At 42.6% G+C, this 26,708-nt stretch overlaps 1 protein-coding gene across 1 annotated transcript in view; it reads right to left on the bottom strand.

Annotated features, from left to right (window-relative positions):
- Positions 1-17,417, bottom strand: part of gpm6ab (glycoprotein M6Ab) — a 71,757-nt gene extending 54,340 nt beyond the window's left edge. Inside the window, exon 1 of the mRNA XM_061830827.1 lies at positions 17,322-17,417. Coding sequence (XP_061686811.1) covers positions 17,322-17,358 — 37 coding nt within the window. The 5' untranslated portion in view covers positions 17,359-17,417. The remainder of the gene's footprint in view (positions 1-17,321) is intronic.
- Between the last annotated feature and the right edge of the window lie 9,291 nt (positions 17,418-26,708).

The following is a 26,708-nucleotide window of genomic DNA, read 5'->3' as shown; positions in this document are numbered from 1 at the left end:
GCCAGTAATGATATAGGCAAGTTATTCCAGTCTCTTAAGTCAGCTCATATTTTTTTCACCAGCGGTATGTAACGGACAGAAAATAATGGCTAGGTTCCTGTTAATAAAGAAGAATGTAATTTGCATATGGATTGATTTTATGTTCCGTCACTTGTGAGGAAATACATGTAATATTAACACTCTGACGAACAGCTACAATAAGAACAGAGAAGTTGATGAATGAAGAAAATGAGAGAGAAGGAAGAGTAGAAGAAGCAAGTGTGAAGGACAAGGAAGTGGCAATGATTAGCAAGGGGAAGTTCGAAAGGCCCTACAAAGGATGGAAATGGAAAGGCAGTTAGTCCTGATGAAATACCGGTGGAGGTATGGAAGCAATTTGGAGAGGTGGCTGTGGAGTTTTTCACCAACTTATTCAACAGAATACTACCGGGTGAGAAGATGCCTGAAGAATGGAAGAAAAGTGTACTAGTTCCAATTTTTAAGAACAAAGGGGAGTAAGTATCTGCGAGCAACAGTATGGTTTCATGCCTAGAAAGTGTACCAGAGATGCATTATTTGCCTTGAGATGAATTGATTGCCCCTCTAGTCACTTGAGTGTCCAAGGCATGGGGCCACAAGGCCGATGACATGACCACAAAGTCGATCATCAAACTATGACCTAGGGTGTCTTTGTGCCAAGAGCAGCATTGGACACCCTTTACGCTTGAACATGGTGTTCGTCATGGACAATCTGTGATGACAGATAACAGAACACTGCTTGGATTATGATTGGGGGCGGGGGCGTTCCTCCAATCACGCTCTTCCAGGTCTCACTCTCATTTCCCACATGAGCATTGAAGTCCACCAGCTGAGCTATGGAGTCGGCATTGGGAAAGCTCTCTAGCACCCTGTCTAAGGATTCCAAAAAGGGTGAATATGATGAACTGCTATTTGGTGCATAGGCAACCAAGACAATCTTCAGGACCCGCCCCCGCAACCGAAGGCGAAGGGAGACTACCCACTCGTCCATTGGGGTGAACCCCAATGTACAAGGGCTGAACCAGGTGTCGGTAAGTATACCCCCACCTGCTCGGTCCCTCTCACTGTGGGCAACTCCCGAGTGGAACACAGTCCAAACCCTCTCAAGAGGACTGATACCAGAGCCCATGCGGAGTGTAGAGGCACATCAGACTATGTCGCCTCACACACCAGCTCGGGCTCCTTCCATGACACAGAGGTGACTTTCCACAACCCTACAGCTAGCTTCTGTAGCTAGGGATCAGATTGCCAAGGTCCTTGCCTTCGGCCATTGCCCAGCTCACACTGCACCTAACCCCTATGGCCCCTCCCACAGGTGGTGAGCCCAGCGGAAGAGGGACCCATTTTCCCTTTCAGGCTGTGCCCAGCTGGGCCCTATGGGTGCAGGTGTGCCCTGCCACCAGGCGCTTGCCTTCGAGCCCAGCCTCCAGTCCAGGTTACAAAGACGGGGCCCCACTGACTCAGATCCAGCAAAGGAAACTTCACTCCTTTTTTATTTGTCATCTTTGGGATTTTTTTTGTCGCGCTTTGTCTGGTCCCTCACCAAGGGCATGTTTGTCATGGGTAACCCTAGAAGAGGTGTGAAGCCCCTGAAAATTTACATCCTCAGCTCATTGGGACACACAAAACCCTCTTACACAATGAGATGATGGCTTCCACGTGGGGATAAAATTACCATTTCAAAAAATGTACATTTACATTTTTTTATTGGTTGTTTATTTTGATCCCAGAATGAAAACAAACATTTCTCAGTTTTAAACATTGGGTAACATGGATTACACCACACAGGAACCAGATGATGCAGAGATAAAGTAGCATTAAGAAGTATTTACCCCCTTCCTGATTTTTTTTTTTTTTTTGCATATGTATCACACAAAAAGGTTTCAAATTATCAAACCAATTTTAATATCACTCAGAGACTTCTTCTTTTCCTTTTGGCTTGTCCCTTTATGTGTAGCCACAGCGTGTCATCTTTTTCATCTAAGATTATCACTCGCATCTTCTTCTTGAACACCAACTAACCTCATGTCTCCCCTCACAACATCCATCAACCTTCTCTTTGGTCTTCCTCTCCCTTCTACCAATAAACTCACTCTCTCGCCTCTGGACATCGAAGTCTTCTCTCTCGAACCTTGTCTCGAAAACATCCAACTTTGGCTGTCCCTCTAAGGAGCTCATTTCTAATCCTATCCAAACTGCGAATTTAACCTACTGCATATCCTTCTCATCTCTACCCCTCTGTCTGGCCAACCTGTAGAGATCATTTTCTCCTTCTTTCGTGTCCAACCTGGTGTACATTTCATTATATGCCTCTGGTTTAGCCTTGGCCACCTCTAACCTTTGCTCTACGTTGCATCTCCATATATTCCTTTCGCCTCTCCTCAGTCCTCTCAGTGTCCCACTTCTTTTTTGCTCATCTCTTTCCTTTTATGATTTCCTGTATTTTGGGGTTCCACCACTAAGTCTCCTTCTCCCCTTTCCTACCAGAAGACACACCAAGTACTTTCCTGCCTGCCACTCCTTGGGTGTCATAGTCCAGTCATCGGGGAGCTCCTCCGGTCCATCAAAAGCCACTCTCAGTTCTTTCCAAAACATTCTTCCTTCCTCAGTTTCCACCACATGGTTCTCTGGTCAAAGTTGATCTTCTTTGTCTTCCTACCTACCACCAGAGTCATGCTATACACCATTATCCTCTGCTGTCGAGCTACACTCTCCCGTACCATTACTTTACAGTCAGTAACCTCTTTCAGATTATATCGTCTGCACAGAACATAATCCACCTTTGTGCTTCTACCTCTGCTATTGTAGGCCACTCTATTTTCCTGCCTCTTCTGGGAAAGACTGTTCACTCCTGCCATTTCCATCCTTTTTGCAAAGTCCAGCACCATTTGTCCCCTCAAAGTTCTTTTCCTGGATTCCGTACTTACCCATCACTTCTTCATCACCCCTGTTTGCTTCACCAACACGTCCATTACAATCTGCACCAATGACAAGTCTCTCTCTGTCTGGGATGCTCAGCACTACTTCATCTAGTTTCTTCCAAAATTTCTCTTTCAACTCAGCCTCATCACTCGATCTGATATTCTTTTCACCTCCAAGACATTTTTAGCTAGCTCTTCTTTTAAAATAACCCCTACTCAATTTCTCTTGCATCTATTCAATGGTAAAGTAATTTAAACCCTGCTCGTAAACTTTAGCCTTATTAACTTTCCACCTGGTGTCTTGGATGCACAATATAGCAACCTTTGTCCTGATCATTATGTCAATTAATGCCTTAGCATTTCCTGTCATAGTCCCAACATTCAAAGTCCCTACACACAGTTGGAGGCCCTGTGCATTCCTCTTCTTCTTCTGCTGACGAATCCACTTTCCTCCTCTGCTTTGTCTTTGACACACAGTATTTGAATTTCCACAGATGCCCTGCAAGTTAGTGGTGACGGGGGTGTGCGTTGTTAACCTGGGCCACGACCGATCTCGTATGGTATTCTTTAGATCAGTGGCCCTAACCACCGGGGCGTGGATCGGTAAAGGTCCATGGATCAATTGGTACCGGACAGCTGAAGTAATAATTAATTAGTTCCGTTGTATTCATTATCCGAGTATGAAAAATCTTTTATTTTGAAAAATGACTGGATTCTCTGGGTTACATCTCGGTCACTTGAGCGCCAAATTTACCTCCCCCCAAGATAGAAAATACAAGTCTTTGGAAAATTTCTTTCAATTGGGAAAACGCCCAGTGAAGAGATCGAAGAAGAGCCTACAACGAGCTTGCGCCTTTTTGAGGAGTTTTGTGTACAGTTCAGTCGTCCCAATCTTAATCTGGTCCTTTTTCTGTTCAATCAGGAACATTTTGTACTACTAAAACAAATTGACAAACTAAATGCACTACACAAGGAATGGACACCACCACACACATCATTACAACAGGAGTGGAAAAGTTTGGGACAGTCAGTCTTGTTCCTGTCACCAAGACTGATATACCATCTGAGTACAGATAATCATGATTTTGTCTGGTGTGGGCTGTTATAAGTTTATCTTATACTACATTGTCACATGCAATGACTCACTTCCTACGTCATTTTGTGATTGTTCAATCACGTCTTGAGCCGTTTGCAGCAAGAAATCTCTTGTTCTTGTGGGAGGTTTGTTTGGAATATGTAAGGTGTAATAATAGAGCGCTGGATTCCTATTTTGTAAGATATTTAACTGTCCTCCCAGTAATTCCTTTTTTTTCTTTGTACTTCTATTTTTCCTGTCAGAGAAGGAATTAAGCGCAGTCCTAGTTTCAGCAAGCCATCTCTTCCCAAAAAACTTATGGGACAAATTAAAAAGTTGCATTTTGGGAGCATTAGTTGTGACATTTTTGATGGGGAGATGGCTGCTCTCTCCCTCATCTGCGGCCACAATTATTAAATGTTTCGCATAAAGCTCCATAAATTTCTCCTTTCTCTGTCAGAAAGGTGTCAATTTTCTTTTTCTTATTTTGTAGCACTCTTTCTCCATGTAGTGCTTGGTTAACGTATTGTTACAGGCTACCAGTCGGTATGTCAACACAATGTTTTTCAATCAATTTATAGGATTATTTGAATTCACATGAAGAGGATTTCTTTTAATTGCCCTTGATACGCACTCCTTGGCGTGTGATCTTCAGGAATGCCATTGTTTGCTTTAAAACATGCATTTATTCCAATTCTATATTCTTCAAATGATTCATTGTTGTTTTAGTTTGCTCTTCCAATGGCAGAAAAAATTGCTTTTTTTTAAAGTCTGGCAGAAATGCGCAATATTAACCCTTGAACTCCCTGCTGCTGTGAGAAAGTACTTTTCTGTCATCCAAATTTGTTGTACTTCCACACCATTTAAGTGCTAAGATTTTCTTCCGTTCCCTGGACGAATTGTTACATCAACTTTATGAGATATGATACCTTTAATGGCAACTTTCACATCATCTTGAGTCCAGCTTTTTTTTTTTGTTGTTGTCATTTTTTTGGGTGTGTGTGTGTTTCTCCTTTTTTATCCTGCAGGTTAACTATATATTTTTTTGTGTGTATGTTGAGCTGGCCAGCAAAGTCATATTGTGTTATCCACAAATTTAGATGTTTTGTTTTAGTAGGACATTTGCTTTCTACAAACTTCTAGTCCTTACACATCATTATTATTATTATTTTTTTCAGATGTTGTGTTTCAACTATTTTGCTATTTGTTTTTCCCCTGTTGGAGTCAGTGGTTCACCTAGGGTGACTATACTGACTTCCCCCTGAACAGGGTAACAATTAAGTTCCGTTTGAGGTAATTCTCAAGCTTCTACCACAAGTGGCGGAGAATTCTTAGCTCTGCATCCTCAGTTGTCATTCAATTTCCTGTTCAAATGAGGTAGCGAACCTCCACTAACACTTTTACACATGCACACGTTTCACGGAGCTCACGTACAGGACACACCTTGCCCTTTTCTCAGTTTTATAGACTAATTAGTCTACTCGATCTTCTTCTTTTCCTTTCGGCTTGTCCCGTTAGGGGTCGCCACAGCGTGTCAACTTTTGCCATCTTCGCCTATCTCCTGGTACTCTTTCTAGGCATGAAACCATACTGTTGCTCGCAGATACTTACTTCTGTCCTGAGTCTAGCCTCCACTACTCTTTCCCATAACTTCATTGTGTGGCTCATCAACTTTATTCCTCTATAGTTCCCACAGCTCTGAACATCCCCTTTGTTCTTAAAAATGGGAACTAGAACACTTTTCCTCCATTCTTTAGGCATCTTTTCGACCGCTAGCATTCTGTTGAATAAGTTGGTCAAAAACTCCACAGCCATCTCTCCAAATTGCTTCCATACCTCCACTGGTATGTCATCAGGACCAACTGGCTTTCCATTTTTCATCCTTTGTCGTGCCTTTCTGACTTCCCCCTTAGTAATCATTTCCACTTCCTGGTCCTTCATCTTGCCTCTTCAACTCTTCCTTCTCTCTCATTTTCTTTATTCATCAACTTCTCAAAGTATTCTTTCCATCTATTTAGCACACTACCGGCACCAGTCAACACATTTCCATCTCTATCCTTAATCACCCTAACCTTCTGCACATCCTTCCCATCTCTATCCCTCTGCATTCCTCTTTTTCTTCTGACGCTGGATCCGGTTTCCTCCTCTTCTTTGTCTTCGACCCACAGTAACTGAATTTCCACCGACGCCCTGCAGGTTAGCAGTGCCGGGGGCGGGCATTGTTAACCCGGGCCACGACCGATCCGGTATGGGATTCTTTAGATGAACGCTCATATTTGTTTGGCACAGTTTTTACGCCGGATGCCCTTCCTGACGCAACCCTCTGCATTTATCCAGGCTTGGGACCGGCCTACAGATTGCACTGGTTTGTGCCCCCATAGGGCTGCATTTTAGTCTACTCGATAGTGACCAGTATTCTCGAGGTTTGGTTCTGCCGCAGTCACCCAGACGCGCATTCACTCATTCCTCATGACTGTGGGAGTTTCCTACTCACCAGAGATGTCTTCACTTCCTTCGGCTTCTCGTCAACCCTCAGCCTCCAGGCGCAAAGTCGAGGCCCAGTCCCGGAAAGGGTCTCAAATGCCGTGGCCACGGTCTTTGCCTGGACGTCGACTCGGCCCCTGGAAACCTCAGGTATCTGGAGATCCGGCTCGAAGGACCAAGTCAATGTCAGGTTCACCAATCAGACATTCATTAAACAGGACAAAAAAGGAATCAAAGACACCAGTTCAAGTCTCGTGAGGAGAGAGGAGAGCAGCTGTCTCGTACAATTCACCACTGCACTCTCTGTTTATCCTCTCCTCAGCACCTCTATTTATTTAGTTTTAAGACGCCCCTTATTTACATGGATGTTACAAAAAGGAGACGACAAGCAAAACAGTTTGAAACAAGCTGTACATGCTTGTTCATGTGCGTGTGCATGTGTGGAAGATTGCTGAATACATGTGTAGTCATCATTTCTTTAACAGGCAGCAGTTCTAACAGTTCTGATGATTAGATGTTTTTTTTTCTTGCTATCTCCTGCTAGGAGGCTGCCACGTTATCTAGGGCAGAGCAAAGCATTTCTTTATTGGAAGCAAATGTATGATAATTATGATCACAATTATTCCTACAAGATGGATGCAGATGCATCTCTTATACATGGAAATAAGATGGTTATCCAGAGGGAAACGCTCACAAGAGTGTTCAAATTACAAGAGCCGCTGCAAAGATTTCTCTCATTTCCGACTTATCTGTGAACAGGGGTTTTCTGGAGCGACAGCAACCAAAACAAAACAACGTAATGGATATAAACAACACACTTCGGGTGTCATTGTCTCCCATTACCCCCTGATAGGACCATCTCGTTGCACAGAAAGAAGCCCAGGGCTCCCTTTGACTTTGCGTTATGGTGAGTTGAAATTTGCATGCATTTTCACGTTCAAACTGACAAATTTATTTCAGCTGTTGAAAAATAACATTCATGGAGTGTTTAATAATCAAAAAAAGTTTAACTGAACGGTATATTTAGACAAAAGAGAAAGAAAGTTAGAGTGGCTGGTTCATGTTCTTGTGTATTTTTCACGTTTATTTAATTTATTTCATTGTTATATTCTTATTTTATTATTCATTATTTTCTATATTGTATTCGATACTCAATACAAACAATCTACTATTAAATGTTCTGCCATTTTTATGCCAGCTGTTGGGGCCACACACTTTTCAAAAAGTTTTATTTTTGACTCATCAGTCCACACAATCATTCGCCATCTTTTGAGAATCATCAAGAAGGGATTTTTTTTGGCAAATGCGAGACAAGCTTTGTATTCTTTGTTGACAGCAATGGTTTGCGCCTGGGAACTCTCCCATGGATGCCCTTTTTGGCCAGTCTTTGTTATGGTGGAGTCATATAACTTTTACTGAGGCCAACGAGGCCTGCAGGTCTTTTGATATGTTCAAAGTTTAATTTTGACCTCCTGGATGAGTCGTTGTGACACTCTTGGAGTAATTTTAGCTGGTTGTCCACTCCTGGGAAGGTTTGTCACTGTTCCCAGTTTTCTCCATTTGTGGTTAATGGCTCTGATAATTGTTTGCTGGAGCCCAACAACCTTCGAGAGGATTTACAACCTTTTCCAGACATATGGATTTCAGTCACTTTTTTGTCCTTTCTTCTTGAATTTCTTTGGATCGTGGCGCGATGCCTTGGTTCTCGAGATCTTGTAGCCTATTTCACATCCTCTGACAGATTCTATTTAAGTGAATCTTTATTCAACAAGTATGGTAGTAATCAGGTTTGGGTGTGTCTTGTGAAATTAAACTCGCCTTTCTCAAATTTGTTGTCAGTCACAGGGACTTTGTGAGGTGGCAATTAGATTTTCACAGAGGGTCAGAAAGGTTTGATTTTTTGTGTGTGTCTTAATAAATTCAATTGTCATTTTAAAAATGCATTTTGTATTTCCTTGGGTTGTCTCTAAGTCAGTGGTCCCCAAGCTTTTTATAACTGCGGACCGATCAATTGTAGGCTCTTCTTTGATCTCTTCACTGGGCCTTTTCCCAATCGAAAAGAAATGTTCTAAAGACATGGTTTTTCTAGCTTGTGTTGATAAATTTGGCACTCAAGTGACCGAGATGTAACCCAGAGAATCTGGTAATTTTTCAAAATAAAAGATTTTTCAGACTTGGATATTGAATACAACGGAACTAATTAAGTATTACTTCAGCAGCCCGGTACCAGATGATCCACGGACTGGTACCAGTTCGCGGCCCAGTGGTTGGGGACCACTGCTCTTCGTGTTATAAATTAGTTTGGTGATGTGAAACCTTTGTGTGTTCTAAATATGGGGAAAAAACACAAGAAATCAGGAGGGGGCCGAATACTTTTTCACAGCACTGTAAGGAGATACATCAACGTGAGTAAAGTTTGATGCTGTTTTCAGGCTCTCTCTCGCAACTCCTTCTAGTTTTTTTTTTTTTTTTTTTGTCTGACAAATGATACCCACAGTGACCGACTCCTGCCCAATGACAGCTGGGATTGGCTAGAGTCCTCCCATGACCCTCATGAGGATAAACCATCTCAAAATCACTGTCACTCCCTCAGGAGTCCGACATTTGGGTCCAACCCCATCTCCCATGCTTGTGACATTTTTCACTCTTTATTTGAGGAAAATAAAATCACATTCGGAGACACAAAGAGGGAAACTGCTATTTGTTTGTCTTCTGTGCTGTTTCCCACTCTCACCCCACCCTGCCAACACTCACTCAATGTGAGTGTGCTAAATCGATTTATATTGACTACATCTTCTCTCCATTAAGTTATTCACTGATAGTGGTCAAAATAATGAAATGGGTATGTGGATTATACACAAGGTAATTTTTCTTTTGTAAATCTGGTCAGCTTGTTTACACATTTAACTGAGTACTCATGCAAACTGGTCAAAGAATCAGTTTATTGTAAGTGAAATTATTCCCTGTTGAGAAGAGAAGACTTTCTGGCACCATCATAGAGAACAACTCATCCTTAGTTGTCCTGGAAAACTTTTTTCATGGTGATTTTAGGTGCTGAAAGTTTTTCACATTTGTTTTTCCAGCTGCATGAGATGTCTGGAGTGTCTTGAGTTCTCTGACTGATTGATTTATATTTCAGGTGAGTGGGAAATTTCAAGTCTCTTCCCTATGAATTACAATCCTTCCAATGCATTTTCATGAACAAAGATTATATGCAAAGCTGTGGGAACTATAGAGGAATAAAGTTGAAGACTAGAATACTACTGCCAATGTACTCAGAAAGGCAGGTAGGAGAGTACTTGGAGTGCCTTCTGGTAGAAAAGGGGAGAAGGAGACTTGGAAAATACAAGAAATCATTCAAGGAAAGAGATTAGCGAAGAAGAAGTGGGACATGGAGAGGACTGAGGAGAGGTGGAAGGAATACATTGAGATGCGATGTGGGGCAAAGGTAGAAGTGGCGAAGGCTAAACAAGAGGCATATAACGACATGTACACAAAGTTGGATACGAAAGAGGGAGAAAATGTTCTCTACAGGTTGGCCAGACAGAGGGATAGAGATGGGAAGCATGTGCAGCAAGTAAAGGTGATTAAGGATAGCGATGGAAATATGTTGAATGGTGCAAGTAGTGCACTGAGTAAATGGAAAGAGAAGTTAATGAATGAAGAGAATGGGAGAGAAGGTAGAGTTGAAGAGGCAAGCGTGAATGACCAGGAAGTGGCAATGATTAGTAAGGGGGGAAGTTAAAAAGGCACTGAACAAAATGAAAAATGAAAAACAGTTGGTCCTGATGACATACCAGTGGAGGTATGGAAGCAATTTGGAAAGGTGGCTGTGGAGGTTTTGACCAACTTATTCAATAGAATACTAGCAGGAGAGAAGATGCCAGAAGAATACCTGAAAAGTGTGCTAGTCCCCATTTTTAAGAACAAAGGCAATGCTCAGAGTTGTGGAAACTATAGAGAAATAAAGTTGAAGAGCCACACAATTAGGTTATAGAAAAGAGTTATGGAGTCTAGACTCAGGATAGTAGTATTTGTGAGCAACAGTATGGTTTCATGCCTAGAAAGAGTACCACAGAAGTATTACTTGCCTTGAGGATATTAATGGTACAGACAATGAGCTACATTGTGTCTTTGTGGGTATAGAGAAAGCCTATGACAGAGTACCAAGAGAAGAACTGTGGTACTGCATGTGGAAGTTTGGAGTGGCCGAGAAGTATGTTAAAATAGTATAGGACATGTATGAGAGCAGTGTACAGTGATGAGATGTGCCGCAGGTGTGACAGAAGAATTTAAAGTGGAGGTGGGACTGAATCAAGGATCAGTTTTGAGCCCCTTGCTGTTTGCAGTGGCAATTTATAAGGTGACAGATAAGGTTAGACTGGAATCCCCTTGGACCACGCTGTTCGCAGATGACATTGTAATCTGCAGTGAAAGCAGGGGACAGGTGAAAAAACAGTTAGAAAGGTGGAGCCATGCACTGGAAAGGAGAGGAATGAATAAAATACAAATAAACTGGTATGTCTAAATATGTTGATTGTGCCTTATATTAAAGACCAGGGGTAGCTACCAGTCAGCGATGAGGAGCTATTTTTATACAGATTAACGGCAAAGAGCCACATCATAAACATCACAGAGCCAAAGAACCATATCATAAACATGAGAAGAACACACATACCTTTGCTCTGCTAGATTTATTGTAAATGTCACACACCAACGTGATAAGAAAAACTGATTCCAACAGAGTACCAAGATCACAGACCAGTTATTTAAAAAGAATAAAATTTTGTGCGCTATCACACAGACAAACTACCAATTCAACCAAGTCTGGTTTTGTATGGCACAATTCTCATGTAATGCAACACTAAAATACTCACGATTGGAGGCCTGGTGCAACTGTGAATCAGTCGACATGCAAATGTCCGATATTCTCTGTTGAACTGTCCGCCGGGACAGTTGAAGGCTTGGTACCACTTGTTTAAAGGTCAAGGGTTGGCAAACGGATGATTTTTGGTATATTATTAATGAAAAACCCACAGCCAATATGGTCCCATGTTTTTTTCACCACAAAACCTGATTTTGAATTATACAGCTTTTTGTAACTCCCGCCATGAAAATGCTCTCAGGGATTTGTTTTTGGGAACAAGCAGGAAGTGACATAAAGGACAGCGGCGCTCCCTTGTGGACTCGTTTGTTTCCTTTATTTTTACCTCCGGGAAGGTAGCTCGTTGTTCCTTTGTGTTAGCCAAAATGCCGGCTCATTGCATTTCTGGACATTGCTTGAACACTTGGAAGAATGGAATTACACTTCATAAGTTTGAAAGAGACCTTGTTCATTGTGAAAAATGGATTGCACGGTTTCAGAGGTCGAGAGCTTCGTGGGTTTCAAATAACAGGTAGGTGTGTATACATCTACTATAAAAAAATAATAGTTTGGGGCGGTCCACGTAAATGGATCTCTCTCATAACATAGCAAAAGATCTGCGTATGAAATGTGTTGATGTGCGCATCGCCCAGCCAACAATGTCTCAGCCTTGACTCAATAGTGTTCATCGCGTACTGCGGCGACTTTGAACATACCCCCTAAAAGTATCATAACTCGGCTCCACCTCCTCCTTATATGCCACCACGGGCTACGAAACTCAGCCACACCGGCTGAGGCACAGCGTTCGGCGGTCACAGCTTCTGCGAAGGCTGCGCGTCGGGCTTTGCGACAGGGGCGGCTCTGAAGAACCCAGCCGAGAATGCATAAAGGGCTCGACTGTGAACACGCCCCTAAAGCAGCACCGCTCGGCTCTGTCATAAGCCACACCAGCCGGTTGTGATTAGCCGCAATGGCTCATCTCCACCACGGAAGTGGATCGGACCGGATGCGGTTTGGCCGTGATTGGATATCATCTGAATATGGCTCGAAACAATAGTGTAATATCACCCTGAGGGGTCGAAACAATAGTGTAATATTGCCCCGGTAACTTCACTCGATTATGTGGTGTTGTCCTTTTCGAAAAGCGCTTCGGTGTCAGAAGGGGTGTTGGAAAAATCCGAATATCTCTGTTGTTCGGCTTCCATAGTACTAGGCACTGCGCGTTTTCAACGGCGGAAGTGACGATGACGTCAAGGACAGAGGACGCGACTAATATGCCGACCACTTGGATGTTGAGGGACACTCGATTGCGCAACTTTGTGCATGGATGATGCGTTCTCCGCTCACTTTTTTTTTTCGTATAGACATTGTAGTGAATACTGTTATATGTATTTTTCATCACAATATCTATTTTAGAATGTTTATAGGGATGACAGTCCCACTTTTAGGTTTTTGTTTTCAGGACCCAAGAGTTCAGTCACTGAGGCATTTTTTTCATAAATTACTCTTCAAATTATGACTTTTTGACCCTTGCAATGTTCCAAGCTACTTGATATGATGCAAGCATTCGTTTCATGATGGTTCATTATTTTTTTTAAAAACTGCATCTGCTTTTCTCTGTGATTTTTCAAACTGAGAAACTTGACTAACTCAGACAACACAGAGGCACAAAAACGCCAGACTAAAGACAGTATCAAAAAACATGAAACGAGGTCCAATGACTATGGAACAAAATAAGAAACTTGACAAGACTTGGAAAAACTAAAAGGGCACAGACTCACTATGACAATGATAGCGCTACACTAGACTAACACTCAATAGTGGAGAATCCAACATGCAATAAATGCTACACAACGAACTGGCAAATGCCAGTGACAAAACCTCAGTTTAATTGCTTGGTCTAATTACAGTCGAATGACAGCAGCTGTGTGACAGCTGTCAGAGGTGGGGACGCCCAGAGCAGTGGCCCAGCCACGCCCCTCACAGCAATCCCCAGGCCACGCCCATGACAATGAACTCTTTCGCTCTGGTTAAAACATCCTGTGTTCATCCACATATTTCCGTTTAGCTGTGCATTTTTCCCTGGCATCCCTGCTGCGATCACGTGATCATGGTCAGGAAACATCTTCTCATCCTGCTCAGGGCTAACTCTTGTTCCACAGCTGAGCTGGGTGGCAGAAACATTACAGGAACTCTTCCCCGAACGCGATTGCACTTTTTTGTACTTCTCAACCTCCCGCTGCACACACTGCAGGGTCCGGTCTCACTTATCCATCAATGCACACGCGCACACACACTGAGCTTGTTGTCCCAAAACCTGTGACAACCGCAATAAACTCACGCAAATACCATAATAAACATAAGCAATGCTCGCTCGCAACTACTGTAGTGAATTCAAGGAAAGCACGTGCGTGCATGCGTATACAGATAAACATAATTTGAATATGCTTTCGTACCTTCACGAGAGCCTCATAAAAGGAGGCAAAGAGCCGCATCCGGCACGAGAGTTGCAGGTTTTCCACCTCTGCTATTGACAATATAACTAATATAGTCAATCTGGAGAAGCATGTCCAGCAGCTGTAGAGCTTTGGCCCCGCAGTTCTGAGGACCGGGGTTCAAATCCCGTCTGTGTCTGTGTGGAGTTTGCATGTTCTCACCGTGCCTGCATAGTTTTTCTCTGGGCACTAGGGTTTCCTCCCACATTACAAAAAGATATGAATTAACTGTATTTGGAAACTCTAAATCGCCCCTAAGTGTGACTGTGATTGCAAATATTGTCTGTCTCCATATGCCTTGGGTTGCAACCAGTGCATCGTCTACCCGGCCTCCTGCCCGATGACAGCTTGGATTGGCTCCAGTACTCCCCCTTGTGAGAATAAGCAGCTCAGAATATAGATGGATGGTTCAATCATGCTAATTTAACAAGAACTGCAAATCCTATATACAGTATACATAGGTTTGTGGTAGAGACGTTAGGAGTAGCAAGGTACACGGTTGAGTGTTTTGGAAAGTGTAATACATTATAGACATTTCTCAACAGTGAATCAGAATAATCTGTTGGGTAATGTATACAGTCCAGCAAGGGAAAGTTGAGCACTTACTTAGAGTGCAGTTTGTGCATGACCTTAATTTCTTTGTCTTTCTTCTTCTTTCTTAATTCAAATTTCGGGTCTCTCCAGAGATGCTTGAATTGGGCTTAAGCCATTGCTCGGGCTGGGCCATTCAATCTGTATTGAAGGTAACATTTCAGCCTTGTCTCAGGTTCTGAGAGCAGGTTTTCATCCAGGATATCCCCGTACTTGAACCTTCTCTCATCTCCCGACTGCATCTCTGGAGCTCAGCTACAGTATACTTTGCACTCTTTGATTTGCACTTTTGATGCTGTATGTTGATGAGATGGTTTTCGTCAGAATAACTTGCTGTTCTCTGCCAGTCTGTTTTTTAAAAAAATTCACATTTGATTGTTCAACACCAGAAGTGGTGCAACAGGCGTTACAGTGAAGAAAATAAGTATTTGAACAACCTGCTATAATATATGACTCCAATTGAGATTCACTGTCATGTTTAGCTTCTTCCATTTTCTAATGATTGCTCCAAAAGTGGACCTTTTTCACCAAGCTGCTTGGCAATTTCTCCATAGCCCTTTCCAGTCATGTGGAGTTGTACAATTTTGTCTCTGGTGTCTTTGGACAGCTCTTTGGTCTTGTCCTTGTTACACGTTTGAGTCTTACTGATTGTATGGGGTGGACAGGAGTCTTCATGGAGCTAACGACCTCACACAGGTGCATCTGATTAAAGATAATACATGGAGTGGCGCTGGACTTTTAAAGGCAGACTAACAGGTCTTTCAGGGTCAGAATTCTCGCTGATGGACAGGTGTTCAAATACTTATTGGCAGCTGTATCACACAAATGATTTAAAAAAATCGTCCACTGTGTTTTCTGGATATTTCTTCTTAGATTATCTCTCTCACAGTGGACATGCAGCTACGAGACCCTGCCAAGATTTCTAAGTGGGAGAAGTTACAATATAGAAGGGTGTTTAAATACTCATTTTCTTCACTGTATTTAGGTCTGCCCTCTCTGCATTCATGGACATGTTAACATGTATAAATTATGTGATAATAGCACACAATTTGTAATTCCCCCATATTGTTTGTCATTCTCTGTACAAGCATATCATGGTAATAATAATAATCACGAATCAAGGGGCCATTTTTCTTGTGTTTATAAGAAATCCATGGGAGACAGATTATAGTGAGTCTATGGACAGTCAAATTACGGGATACTACAATAACAGACAGAAGGTGAAAACAATACTATTCAACGGAGCATTCAAACTTGTCATTTGGCCAATGCCAGATGGGCTGGGGAAAAGTCTGCTATCCGCACTCCACTTGAAGTTAGAACAGTCCAAAAAAATGAGGGTAGAGAGTTTACATATAAAAAATGACTGGCTCCTGTATATTGTTGTAGGAGATGCAGTAGCACTGACTGCATTTCACTTCTCCTTCTCCATCTTGGATTTCAATACACAAGGATAAGAAAGAGTGAAGACGAAATGAAAACGGCAAACAGGTAGAGCATAAAATGTGAGAGGTAAAAAAATAATGATGCTGGTGACACAAATAACTTACAGTCTCATTAAATCATAATTACTACCAAATAATTTTGTGACAAAATGATTCTGATGCTTTTTAAAATTCTGTTTGCCTGTAGTTAACATGCAGTTGAACATGATGCAGTCTATCGAACTGGGAAAGGAAGGGGATCTCATGTGGACGGAGGCTAGGCAAAATGTATACTGTATTGCTAGTGTTAAATTATGTTCCTAGTTCGACAGAAATGAACAATAGCAAAAGCTTTTACAATGAAAAACAAATTCCTTCCAGAAAAACAATAAATCCAGAAATCCAAACAATCAAACAATAAGTGTTTCTCTGGAATTAGTTGTATTCACTTCAATGCAATGATAAATGTAGCTCAAATAATACAAATTCAAACCAAAAATGATTTTAATCATTGGTTTAATCTGCGTGATCTGAAACTGTTCATTGTCAAGCTCTCTATGTTAGAAAGAAAACAGACACGCCCATTTTGACACACAATCAGATGGAATAATAATGAACTAAATAAGCCCTGTGATTTAAAAAACAAAAAAGGTTAAAATAATGAAACAAAATGTATGTTATGTGGTTGAGATGGGAAAAAAAAATATGATTCAGAGCAGTCAGACTGGAAAATACGAAGTGAAAACAGAGACCTGGAGCAACATACTGTCGGGATAGAGAGATAAAACCCAGAAAACTAATTTGAAAACTGATAAACAGTCCTAGTGCTCATGTAAACCAGTGAGGGGCTTTAGACACAGAAAATGGAGGGAAGGCAGGGGAGAGGGAGACAGACAGCCAAAAACGGGAGACATGTAGAGAGGGGAGGAAAAGACGGTCAGACAAGCGTGAAGCACCAACAATAGAGGTTAACAATGAAAACCCCAATTGAGTCCTTATTACCGCCTCCACTTTGTTTTTACCTTTTTCCCTTCACTTTCCACATCTACTTCCTTCATCTCCCCTTCCATTTATCCAACAATGGATGGATCTAAAGAAACGCCCATCCAGCCTTCCTAAGCCATTTCATCTCAGCCTCAATCTGCTTCATTATCCGTTCATCAAAAGACAAGGCAGAATATGGCTGCATGTTCTGCAGAATAATCAAGAGCAGTAACTCAATGATTACGGTCCCAAGTAAATAATGAGAAACTGTTTCAGAGTAAAATTATTATTAACACAACACCTTTTTGACTTTGAGAATAAATATATACAGTACATATGTTTGTCTCTAAATGCAGTACATGTTGTTTCCAAAACCAAAAAAAGCCACTTGGAAAGATGGATGAACAGCACAATGAAAGCATGGCACACAGGTAAGATATAATTTATACATTTCATGCTTCCTACCTTTCTGGCTTTGTGATTCATCCATGTTTTCCTCCATTGTCGTGGGGTTAGCGTCACTTTGTCTTATTATCGAGTGAAACGGTTTAAAGCTCCTTGCTAGCGTTCACCACCCCGCGCTTGTGCGTGTGTGGGGGAGTCTGTGTGTGCACGCGCGAATGTGTTTTCCCCTTCCTTCAGATGATGGAGGATCAGAGTCCTTCTTTCAGCACTGTCTCTCCTCATCTTACATTCTACTATGTTTGGACCTATCGCCACTAGCTCCTCTTTATATACAGCGGTCGTGTATATAGTGCGTATTATATTGAGTATTCTAATAAATATCAATATTTTGATTTTAGCCCTGTGATTGGCTGGCAACCAATTCAGGGTGTACCCTGCCTTTTCCTCGATGACAAGTGGGATTGGCTAGAGCACTCCCGTGACCCTCGTGAGGATAAGCGGCTCAGAAAATGGATGGATGGATATTTTTATTTTAACATTTTTTTGATTGTAATTTTCCATGTAATATCAAATATGTGAGAAATGATAAGCTTGTGGATTCCTCTTCTGTTCCTTTCGGCTTGTCCCGTTAGGAGTCGCCACATCTATTTCATCTATTTCGATTTTAGCCTATCTCGTGCATCCTCCTCTCTAACCCTAACTGCCCTCATGTCTTCCCTCACAACACCATCAACCTTCTCTTTGGTCTTCCTCTCGCTCTTTTGCCCGGTAGCTCCATCCTCAGCACCCTTCTACCAATATACTCACTCCCTCGCCTCTGAACATGTCCAAACCATCGAAGTCTGCTCTCTCGAACCTTGTCTCCAAAACATCCAACTTTGGCTGTCCCTCGAATCAGCTCATTTCTAATCCTATCCAACCTGCCCACGCCGAGCGAGAACCTCAAAATCTTCATTTCTGCTACCTCCAGTTTTGGTTCCTGTTTTTTCTTCAGTGCTTCTTCTTCTTCTTCTTCTTTTCCTTTCGGCTTGTCCCGTTAGGGGTCGCCACAGCGTGTCATCTTTTGCCATCTTAGCCTATCTCCTGCATCTTCCTCTCTAACACCAACTGCCCTCATGTCTTCCCTCACCACATCCATAAACCTTCTCTTTGGTCTTCCTCTTGCTCTTTTGCCTGGGAGCTCCATCCTCAGCATCCTTCTACCAATATACTCACTCTCTCGCCTCTGAACATGTCCAAACCATCGAAGTCTGCTCTCTCGAATCTTGTCTCCAAAACATCCAACTTTGGCTGTCCCTCGAATGAGCTCATTTCTAATCCTATCCAACCTGCTCACTCCGAGCGAGAACCTCAACATCTTCATTTCTGCTACCTCCAGTTCTGCTTCGTGTTGTTTCTTCAGTGCCACCGTTTCTAATCCGTACATCATGGCTGGCCTCACCACTGTTTTGTAAACTTTGCCCTTCATCCTAGCAGACACTCTTCTGTCACATAACACACCAGACACCTTTCGCCAGCTGTTCCAACCTGCTTGGACCCGTTTCTTCACTTCCTGACCACACTCTCCATTGCTCTGTATTGTTGACCCCAAGTATTTGAAGTCGTCCACCCTCGCTATCTCTTCTCCCTGTAGCCTCACTCTCCCCCCTCTACTTTTCTCATTCACGCACATATATTCTGTTTTACTCCGGCTAATCTTCATTCCTCTCCTTTCCAGTGCATGTCTCCATCTTTCCAATTGTTCCTCTGCATGCTCCCTACTTTCACTGCATATGACAATATCATCTGCGAACATCATGGTCCAAGGGGATTCCAGTCTAACCTCATCTGTCAGCCTATCCATTACCACTGCAAACAGGAAGGGGCTCAGAGCTGATCCCTGATGCAGTCCCACCTCCACCTTAAATTCCTCTGTCACACCTAAGGCACACCTCACCATTGTTCTGCTGCCATCATACATGTCCTGTACTATTTTAACATACTTCTCTGCCACACCAGACTTACGCGTGCAGTACCACAGTTCCTCTCTTGGTACTCCGTCATAGGCTTTCTCTAGATCCACAAAGACACAATGTAGCTCCTTCTGACCTTCTCTGTACCTTTCCACGAGCATCCTCAAGGCAAATAATGCATCTGTGGTACTCTTTCTAGGCATGAAACCATACTGTTGCTCGCAGATACTTACTTCTGTCCTGAGTCTAGCCTCCACTACTCTTTCCCATAACTTCATTGTGTGGCTCATCAACTTTATTCCTCTATAGTTCCCACAGCTCTGAACATCCCCTTTGTTCTTAAAAATGGGAACTAGAACACTTTTCCTCCATTCTTCAGGCATCTTTTCGCCCGCTAGTATTCTGTTGAATAAGTTGGTCAAAAAACTCCACAGCCATCTCTCCAAATTGCTTCCATACCTCTACCGGTATGTCATCAGGACCAACTGCCTTTCCATTTTTCATCCTTTGTAGTGCCTTTCTGACTTCCCCCTTAGTAATCATTTCCACTTCCTGGTCCTTCACTCTTGCCTCTTCAACTCTTCCTTCTCTCTCATTTTCTTCATTCATCAACTTCTCAAAGTTTTCTTTCCATCTATTTAGCACACTACCGGCACCAGTCAAAACATTTCCATCTCTATCCTTAATCACCCTGACCTGCTGCACATCCTTCCCATCTCTATCCCTCTGTCTGGCCAACCTGTAGAGATCCTTTTCTCCTTCTTTCGTGTCCAACCTGGTGTACATGTCTTCATATGCCTCTTGTTTAGCCTTTGCCACCTCTACCTTTGCCCTACGTCGCATCTCGATGTACTCCTTTCGCCTCTCCTCAGTCCTCTCAGTATCCCACTTCTTCTTCGCTAATCTCTTTCCTTGTATGACTCCCTGTATTTTGGGGTTCCACCACCAAGTCTCCTTCTCCCCTTTCCTACCAGATGACACACCAAGTACTCTCTTGCCTGTCTCTCTGATCACCTTGGCTGTCGTCGTCCAGTCTTCCGGGAGCTTCGGTTGTCCATCGAGAGCCTGTCTCACCTCTTTCCGGAAGGCCACACAACATTCTTCCTTTCTCAGCTTCCACCACATGGTTCTCTGCTCTACCTTTGTCTTCTTAATCTTCCTACCCACCACCAGAATCATCCTACATACTACCATCCTATGCTGTCGAGCTACACTCTCCCCTACCACTACTTTACAGTCAGTAACCTCCTTCAGATTACATCGTCTGCACAAAATATAATCTACCTGCGTGGTTCTACCTCCGCTCTTGTAGGTCACTATATGTTCCTCCCTCTTCTGGAAATAAGTGTTCACTACAGCCATCTCCATCCTTTTTGCAAAGTCCACCACCATCTGCCCTTCAAAGTTCCTTTCCTGGATGCCGTACTTTCCCATCACTTCTTCATCGCCCCTGTTTCCTTTACCAATATGTCCATTACAATCTGCACCAATCACAACTCTCTCGCTGTCTGGGATGCTCAGAACTACTTCATCTAGTTCCTTCCAGAATTTCTCTTTCAACTCTAGGTCACATCCTACCTGTGGTGCATAGCCGCTAACCACATTATACATAACACCCTCAATTTCAAATTTTAGTCTCATCACTCGATCTGATACTCTTTTCAGCTCCAAGACATTTTTAGCCAGCTCTTCCTTTAAAATAACCCCTACTCCATTTCTCTTCCCATCTACTCCGTGGTAGAATAATTTAAACCCTGCTCCCAAACTTTGAGCCTTACTACCTTTCCACCTGCTCTCTTGGATGCACAGAATATCAACCTTTCTCCTAATCATCATGTCAACCAACTCCTGTGCTTTTCCTGTCATAGTCCCAACATTCAAAGTCCCTACACTCAGTTGTAGGCTCTGTGCATTCCTGTTTCTTCAGTGCCACCGTCTCTAATCTGTACATCATGGCCGGCCTCACCACAGTTTTTTTTAACTTTGGCCTTCTCCTTAGCGGATACTCTTCTATCACACAGAACACCAGACACCCTCCGCCAACTGCTCCACCCCGCCTGGACCCGCCTCCTCAGTTCCTTACCACACTCTCCATTACTCTGTATTGTTGACCCCAAGTATTTGAAGTCGTCCACCCTCGCTATCTTTTCTCCCTGTAGCTTCACTCTTCCCCCTCGACCCCTCTCATTCACGCACATATATTCTGTTTTACTTCAGCTAATTTTCATTCCTCTCCTTTCCAGTGCATGTCTCCATCTTTCTAATTTTTTCTCCGCCTGCTCCCTGCTTTCACTACAGATCACATCACAATATCATCTCTGAACATCATGGTCCAAGGGGATTCCAGTCGAACCTCGTCTGTCAGCCTATCCATTACCACTGCAAACAGGAAGGGGCTCAGAGCTGATCCCTGATGCAGTCCCACCTCTATCTTGAATTCTTCTGTCACACCTAAGGCACACCTCACCATTGTTGTGCTGGCATCATACATGTCCTGTACTATTATAACATATTTCTCTCGCGCACCAGACTTACGCATGCAGTACTACAGTTCCTCTCTTGGTACTCTGTCATAGGCTTTCTCTAGATCCACAAAGACACAATGTAGCTTCTTCTGACCTTCTCTGTACTTTTCCACTCGCATCCTCAAGGCAAATAATGCATCTGTAGTACTCTTTCTTTGCATGAAACCATACTGTTGCTCGCAGATACTTACTTCTCTCCTGAGTCTCGCTTCCACTACTCTTTCCCATAACTTCATTGTGTGGCATCCTCCATTGTTCAGGCATCTTTTCGCTCGCTAGTATTCTGTTGAATAAGTTGGTCACACCCATCTCTCCAAAGTGTTTCCATACCTCCACCGGGATGTCATCAGGACCAACTGCCTTTCCCTTTTTCATCCTTTGTAATACCTTTCGAACTTCCTCCTGCTAATCATTGCCAATTTCTGGTCCTTCACACTTGCCTTTTCTACTCTTCCTTCTCTCTCATTTTCTTCATTCATCAACTTCTCGAAGTATTCTTTCCATCTATTTAGCACTCTACTGGCGCCAGTCAACAGATTTCCATCTTGATCCTTAATCACCCTTACCTGCTGCACATCCTTCCCATCTCTATACCTCTGTCTGGCCAACCTGTAGGGTTCCTTTTCACCTTCTTTCGTATCCAACATGGTGTACATGTCGTCATATGTCTCTTGTTTAGCGTCGGCCACCTCTACCTTTGCCCTACGTCGCATCTCAATGTACTCCTTTCGCCTCTCCTCAGTCCTCTCAGTGTCCCACTTCCTCTTCACTAATCTCTTTCCTTGTATGACTTCCTGTATTTTGGGGTTCCACCACCAAGTCTCCTTCTTCCCTTTCCTACCAGAAGACACACCAAGTACTCTCCTGCCTGTCTCTCTGATCACCTTGGCTGTAGAAGCCCAGTCTTCCGGGAGCTTCTGCTGTCCATCGAGAGCCTGTCTCACTTCTTTCCAAAAGGCCGCACAACATTCTTCCTTTCTCAGCTTCCACCACTTGGTTCTCTGCTGTACCTTTGTCTTCTTAATCTTCCTACCCATCACCAGAGTCATCCTACACACCACCATCCTATGCTGTCGAGCGACACTCTCCCCTACCACTACTTTAGAGTCAGTAACCTCCTTCAGATTACATCGTCTGCACAAAATATAATCCACCTCTCGTGCTTCTACCTCCGCTCTTGTCGGTCACTCTATGTTCCTCCCTCTTCTGGAAATAAGTGTTCACGACAACCATCTCCATCCTTTTTGCAAAGTCCACCACCATCTGTCCATCAAAGTTCCTTTTATGGATGCCGTACTTACCCATCACTTCTTCATCGCCCCTGTTTCCTTTACCAATATGTCCATTACAATCTGCACCAATCACAACTCTCTCGCTGTCTGGGATGCTCAGAACTACTTCGTCTAGTTCCTTCCAGAATTTCTCTTTCAACTCTAGGTCACATCCTACCTGTGGGGCATGACCACCAGCCACATGATACATAACACCCTCAATTTCAAATTTTTGTCTCATCATCGATCTGATACTCTTTTCACCTCCAAGACATTCTTAGCCAGCTCTTCCTTTAAAATAACCACTACTCCATTTCTCTTCCCATCTAATCCATGGTAGAATAATTTAAACCCTGCTCCCAAACTTCTAGCGTTACTAATTTTACACCTGCTCTCTTGGATGCACAATATATCAACCTTTCTCCTGATCATCATGTCAACCAACTCCTGACCTTTTCCTGTCATACTCCTAACATTCAAAGTCCCGATACTCAGTTGTAGACTCTGTACATTCCTCTTTTTCTTCTGACGACAAATCCGGTTTCCTCCTCTTCTTTTTCTTTGACCCACAGCAGCTGAATTTCGACCAACACCCTGCAGGTTAGCAGTGCCGGGGTGGGCGTTGTTAACCCGGGCCACAACTGTTCCGGCATGGGATTCTTTAGATGAACCCTGATATTTGTTTGGCACAGTTTTTACGTCGGATACCCTTCCTGACGCAACCCTCTGCATTTATCCGGTCTTGGGACTGGCCTACAGATTGCACTGTTTTGTGCCCCCCATAGGGCTGCATTAAGATTGTGGAAGTCTTGTGAAATATTCAACATGACATTTGCACTATAATATATAAAGAAAACAGGTCTCAAGTATCCTCAGTAACACATGGCTTTTACAACGCTACTACATGAAAAATGCTAAACATTTGTGATATTCTATGCATTGCTTCTAACATCAAATTCTCCAGGAAATTTGTGATCTTGTGGCTCGCAGATTTGCTATGTTCATTGTTTATTCAACCACACTTAATCAGCATCGGTTGCATGGTTTGAGTGAAGCGTAGGAGTCACACAATTACCCAAAAACTTGATGAGCAAATATTTGTGGAAAATGGGCACACACAGCAATTAAGAAATATTTTATTTTGGTTCAAATTTGCAATAATGTGGCAAGCGGAATTTTTTTTCCCTTTTTCATATTTTATTCAAAATTAAATGAGCGAAACAATCCAGCTCTGCCCCAGAATGAAAATTATTTATGCTTTGTCAGCAAGATATATAGAGTTCTCTCTCATGATATCACAGTTTCACAATGCATTGCTGATGGTTTTTGATTGTTAAAAATTAGGTTGGAATCAATCAGAGTACCAAGGTTTCAGACTTGGTCTTTGGTTTTTCATGATAGGGATTCCAGGTGTTTATTACCAGCAATTCTCACTTTTGTTGAGACTTAGTTGAAGACAATTTTGGCTCTTCCTGTTATTTATCTGATTCAGACAGTGGCACAGTACCTCAATTGAACTGTAGTCATCTGGAGACATTGCTTAATATCAATGTGTGTCATCTGCATAGCTATGATAGTCAAAATAAAAATTAGAATTTTTCCCAAGGGTCGCATATACAGTCTGAACAGGAGAGATCCAAGAACTGACCCTGGAGGGACCCATTAGGTTATTGCCATTTCTTGAGAGTGAGCACTTCCAATGGTCACAAAGTAGCTCCTTTCCTCCATGTAGAACCTAAACCATTTAAGGACCGTTCCATTTAGTCCTACCCAAGTTTCCAACCTGCTCAGAAGTATACTATGGTCTACTGTATCAAAAGCCACACTGAGATCCATCAAGACCAAAACTGGCACCTTTCCTGAGTCAGTATTTAAACTGATATCATTGAGCACTTTGATAAGAGTAGATTCTGTACTGTGATGAGTTCGGAAACCTGATTGAAATTAGTCAAAAAAGTCAATTTAAATTCAAGAAATTGCTGAGTTCATTAAAAATAACTTACTCAAGAATTTTGGCTATGAACGGGAGATTTGAGATGGGTCTATAGCTTGCAAACATAGAATTATACAGTGCTGTTTTTTAGAAGAGGCTTTACAGCAGCTACTTTAAAGCTCAAGTGTCATAAAATGGATGATTTTTAGTATATTATTAATGGAAAAACCCAGAGCCAATATGATCCCATGTGTTTTTTCACCACAAAACATGATTTTGACGTATACAGCTTTTTGTAACTCCCGCCATGAAAATCTTCTCAGGGATTTGTTGCCAAGAAGAAGCAGGAAGTGACGTAAAGAACAGTGGCGCCCTTCGTGGACTCGTTTGTTTCCATTAGTTTTACCTCCCGCAAGGTAACTTGTTGTTCCTTCGTGTTAGCCAAAATGCCGGCTCATTGCATTGCTGGACATTGCTTGAACACTCGGGAGAATGGAATTACCCTTCATAAGTTTGACAGAGACCCTGTTCGTTGTGAAAAATGGATTGCACGGGTGCAGAGGACGAGATATTTGTGGGTTCCAAATAACAGGTAGGTGTGTATACAGCTACTAAAAAAAGAAATAGTTTGGGGCGGACCACGCAATCGGTCTCTCTCATAACGTAGCAAAAGATCCGCGTGTAAAATGTGTTGATGTGCGCGTCGCCCAGCCAACAATGTCTCATATATATATATATATATATATATATATATATATATATATATATAGCAGGGCAGGACAATGTTCAGCCACACCGGCTGAGGCGCCGCGTTCGGCGGTCACATCTTCCGCAAAGGCTGCGCGTCGGGCTTTGCGATGGGGTGGCTCTGAAGAACCCAGCCGAGAATGCGTTACTCAGTTGTGTGCGACCATGAAGCGCGCCGGCTCGACTGTGAACACAAAGCAGCACCGCTCGGCTCCGTCATAAGCCACACCGGCCGGCTGCGATGAGCCGCGATGGCTGTTATATGTATTTTTCATTACAATATCTATTTTAGAATATTTATAGGGATGTCACCCCCACTTTTAGGGCTTTGGGAAACTCGCCAGACTGAAGTGAGCAATTCATTATTTGCTGCAAATCAGGTAGCACTGACTTCACAATAGTTTTGAAAAGTCAGATGGTAATGAGTCGAGACAGCTCGTTGATGGTTTCAACTGCTGAACAGTTTTCTCGAAAGTTTGTTGGTCAACTGCATCAAATTTTTACAATTAAAATAGTTTTCTCTGGGAGGCTTCAGATGTAAAATCGTTTTATCTTTATGCTGATTTGTGCTGACCTTTGAGCTGGTGAATTGTATTTTTTCACTAAAATAACGCAAAAACTCAATGTATTTTTCAGCTTTTACAATTTCTGGAGCTATCTGATTTGGGGGGTGGGGGGGTGTAAGCTTGTCAACCACAGCAAACCGAGCACGAGTATTGAGGTTCTTACTGATGATTGCAGAAAAGTGTTGCTGCCTAAGTCTTGGTTACAATTAAAGACAATGTCTGTAAAGGTCATAGTCACTTTGGAGTTTAGTTTTTCTCCACTTGCGTTCTGCTTTCCGACACCCTGAATTAGAGCTCTTGATCATCATTAAGCTCCTCTGCGGTGTTCTAGGTCGCCTCAGGATGGTCTTAGTTTTGGCAGTACTCTCATTTATGTTCCTCTTCCTAATAGAGCTAGAGGTTATTTTAACTTTTGGAAGAATCTGCAATTAAAAAAATACTTAAAATGGTCAG

Source organism: Syngnathoides biaculeatus, chromosome 9 (genome assembly GCF_019802595.1).
Source record: "Syngnathoides biaculeatus isolate LvHL_M chromosome 9, ASM1980259v1, whole genome shotgun sequence".
NCBI lineage: Eukaryota > Metazoa > Chordata > Actinopteri > Syngnathiformes > Syngnathidae > Syngnathoides > Syngnathoides biaculeatus.
This window is presented reverse-complemented; position numbering and strand designations above follow the sequence as displayed.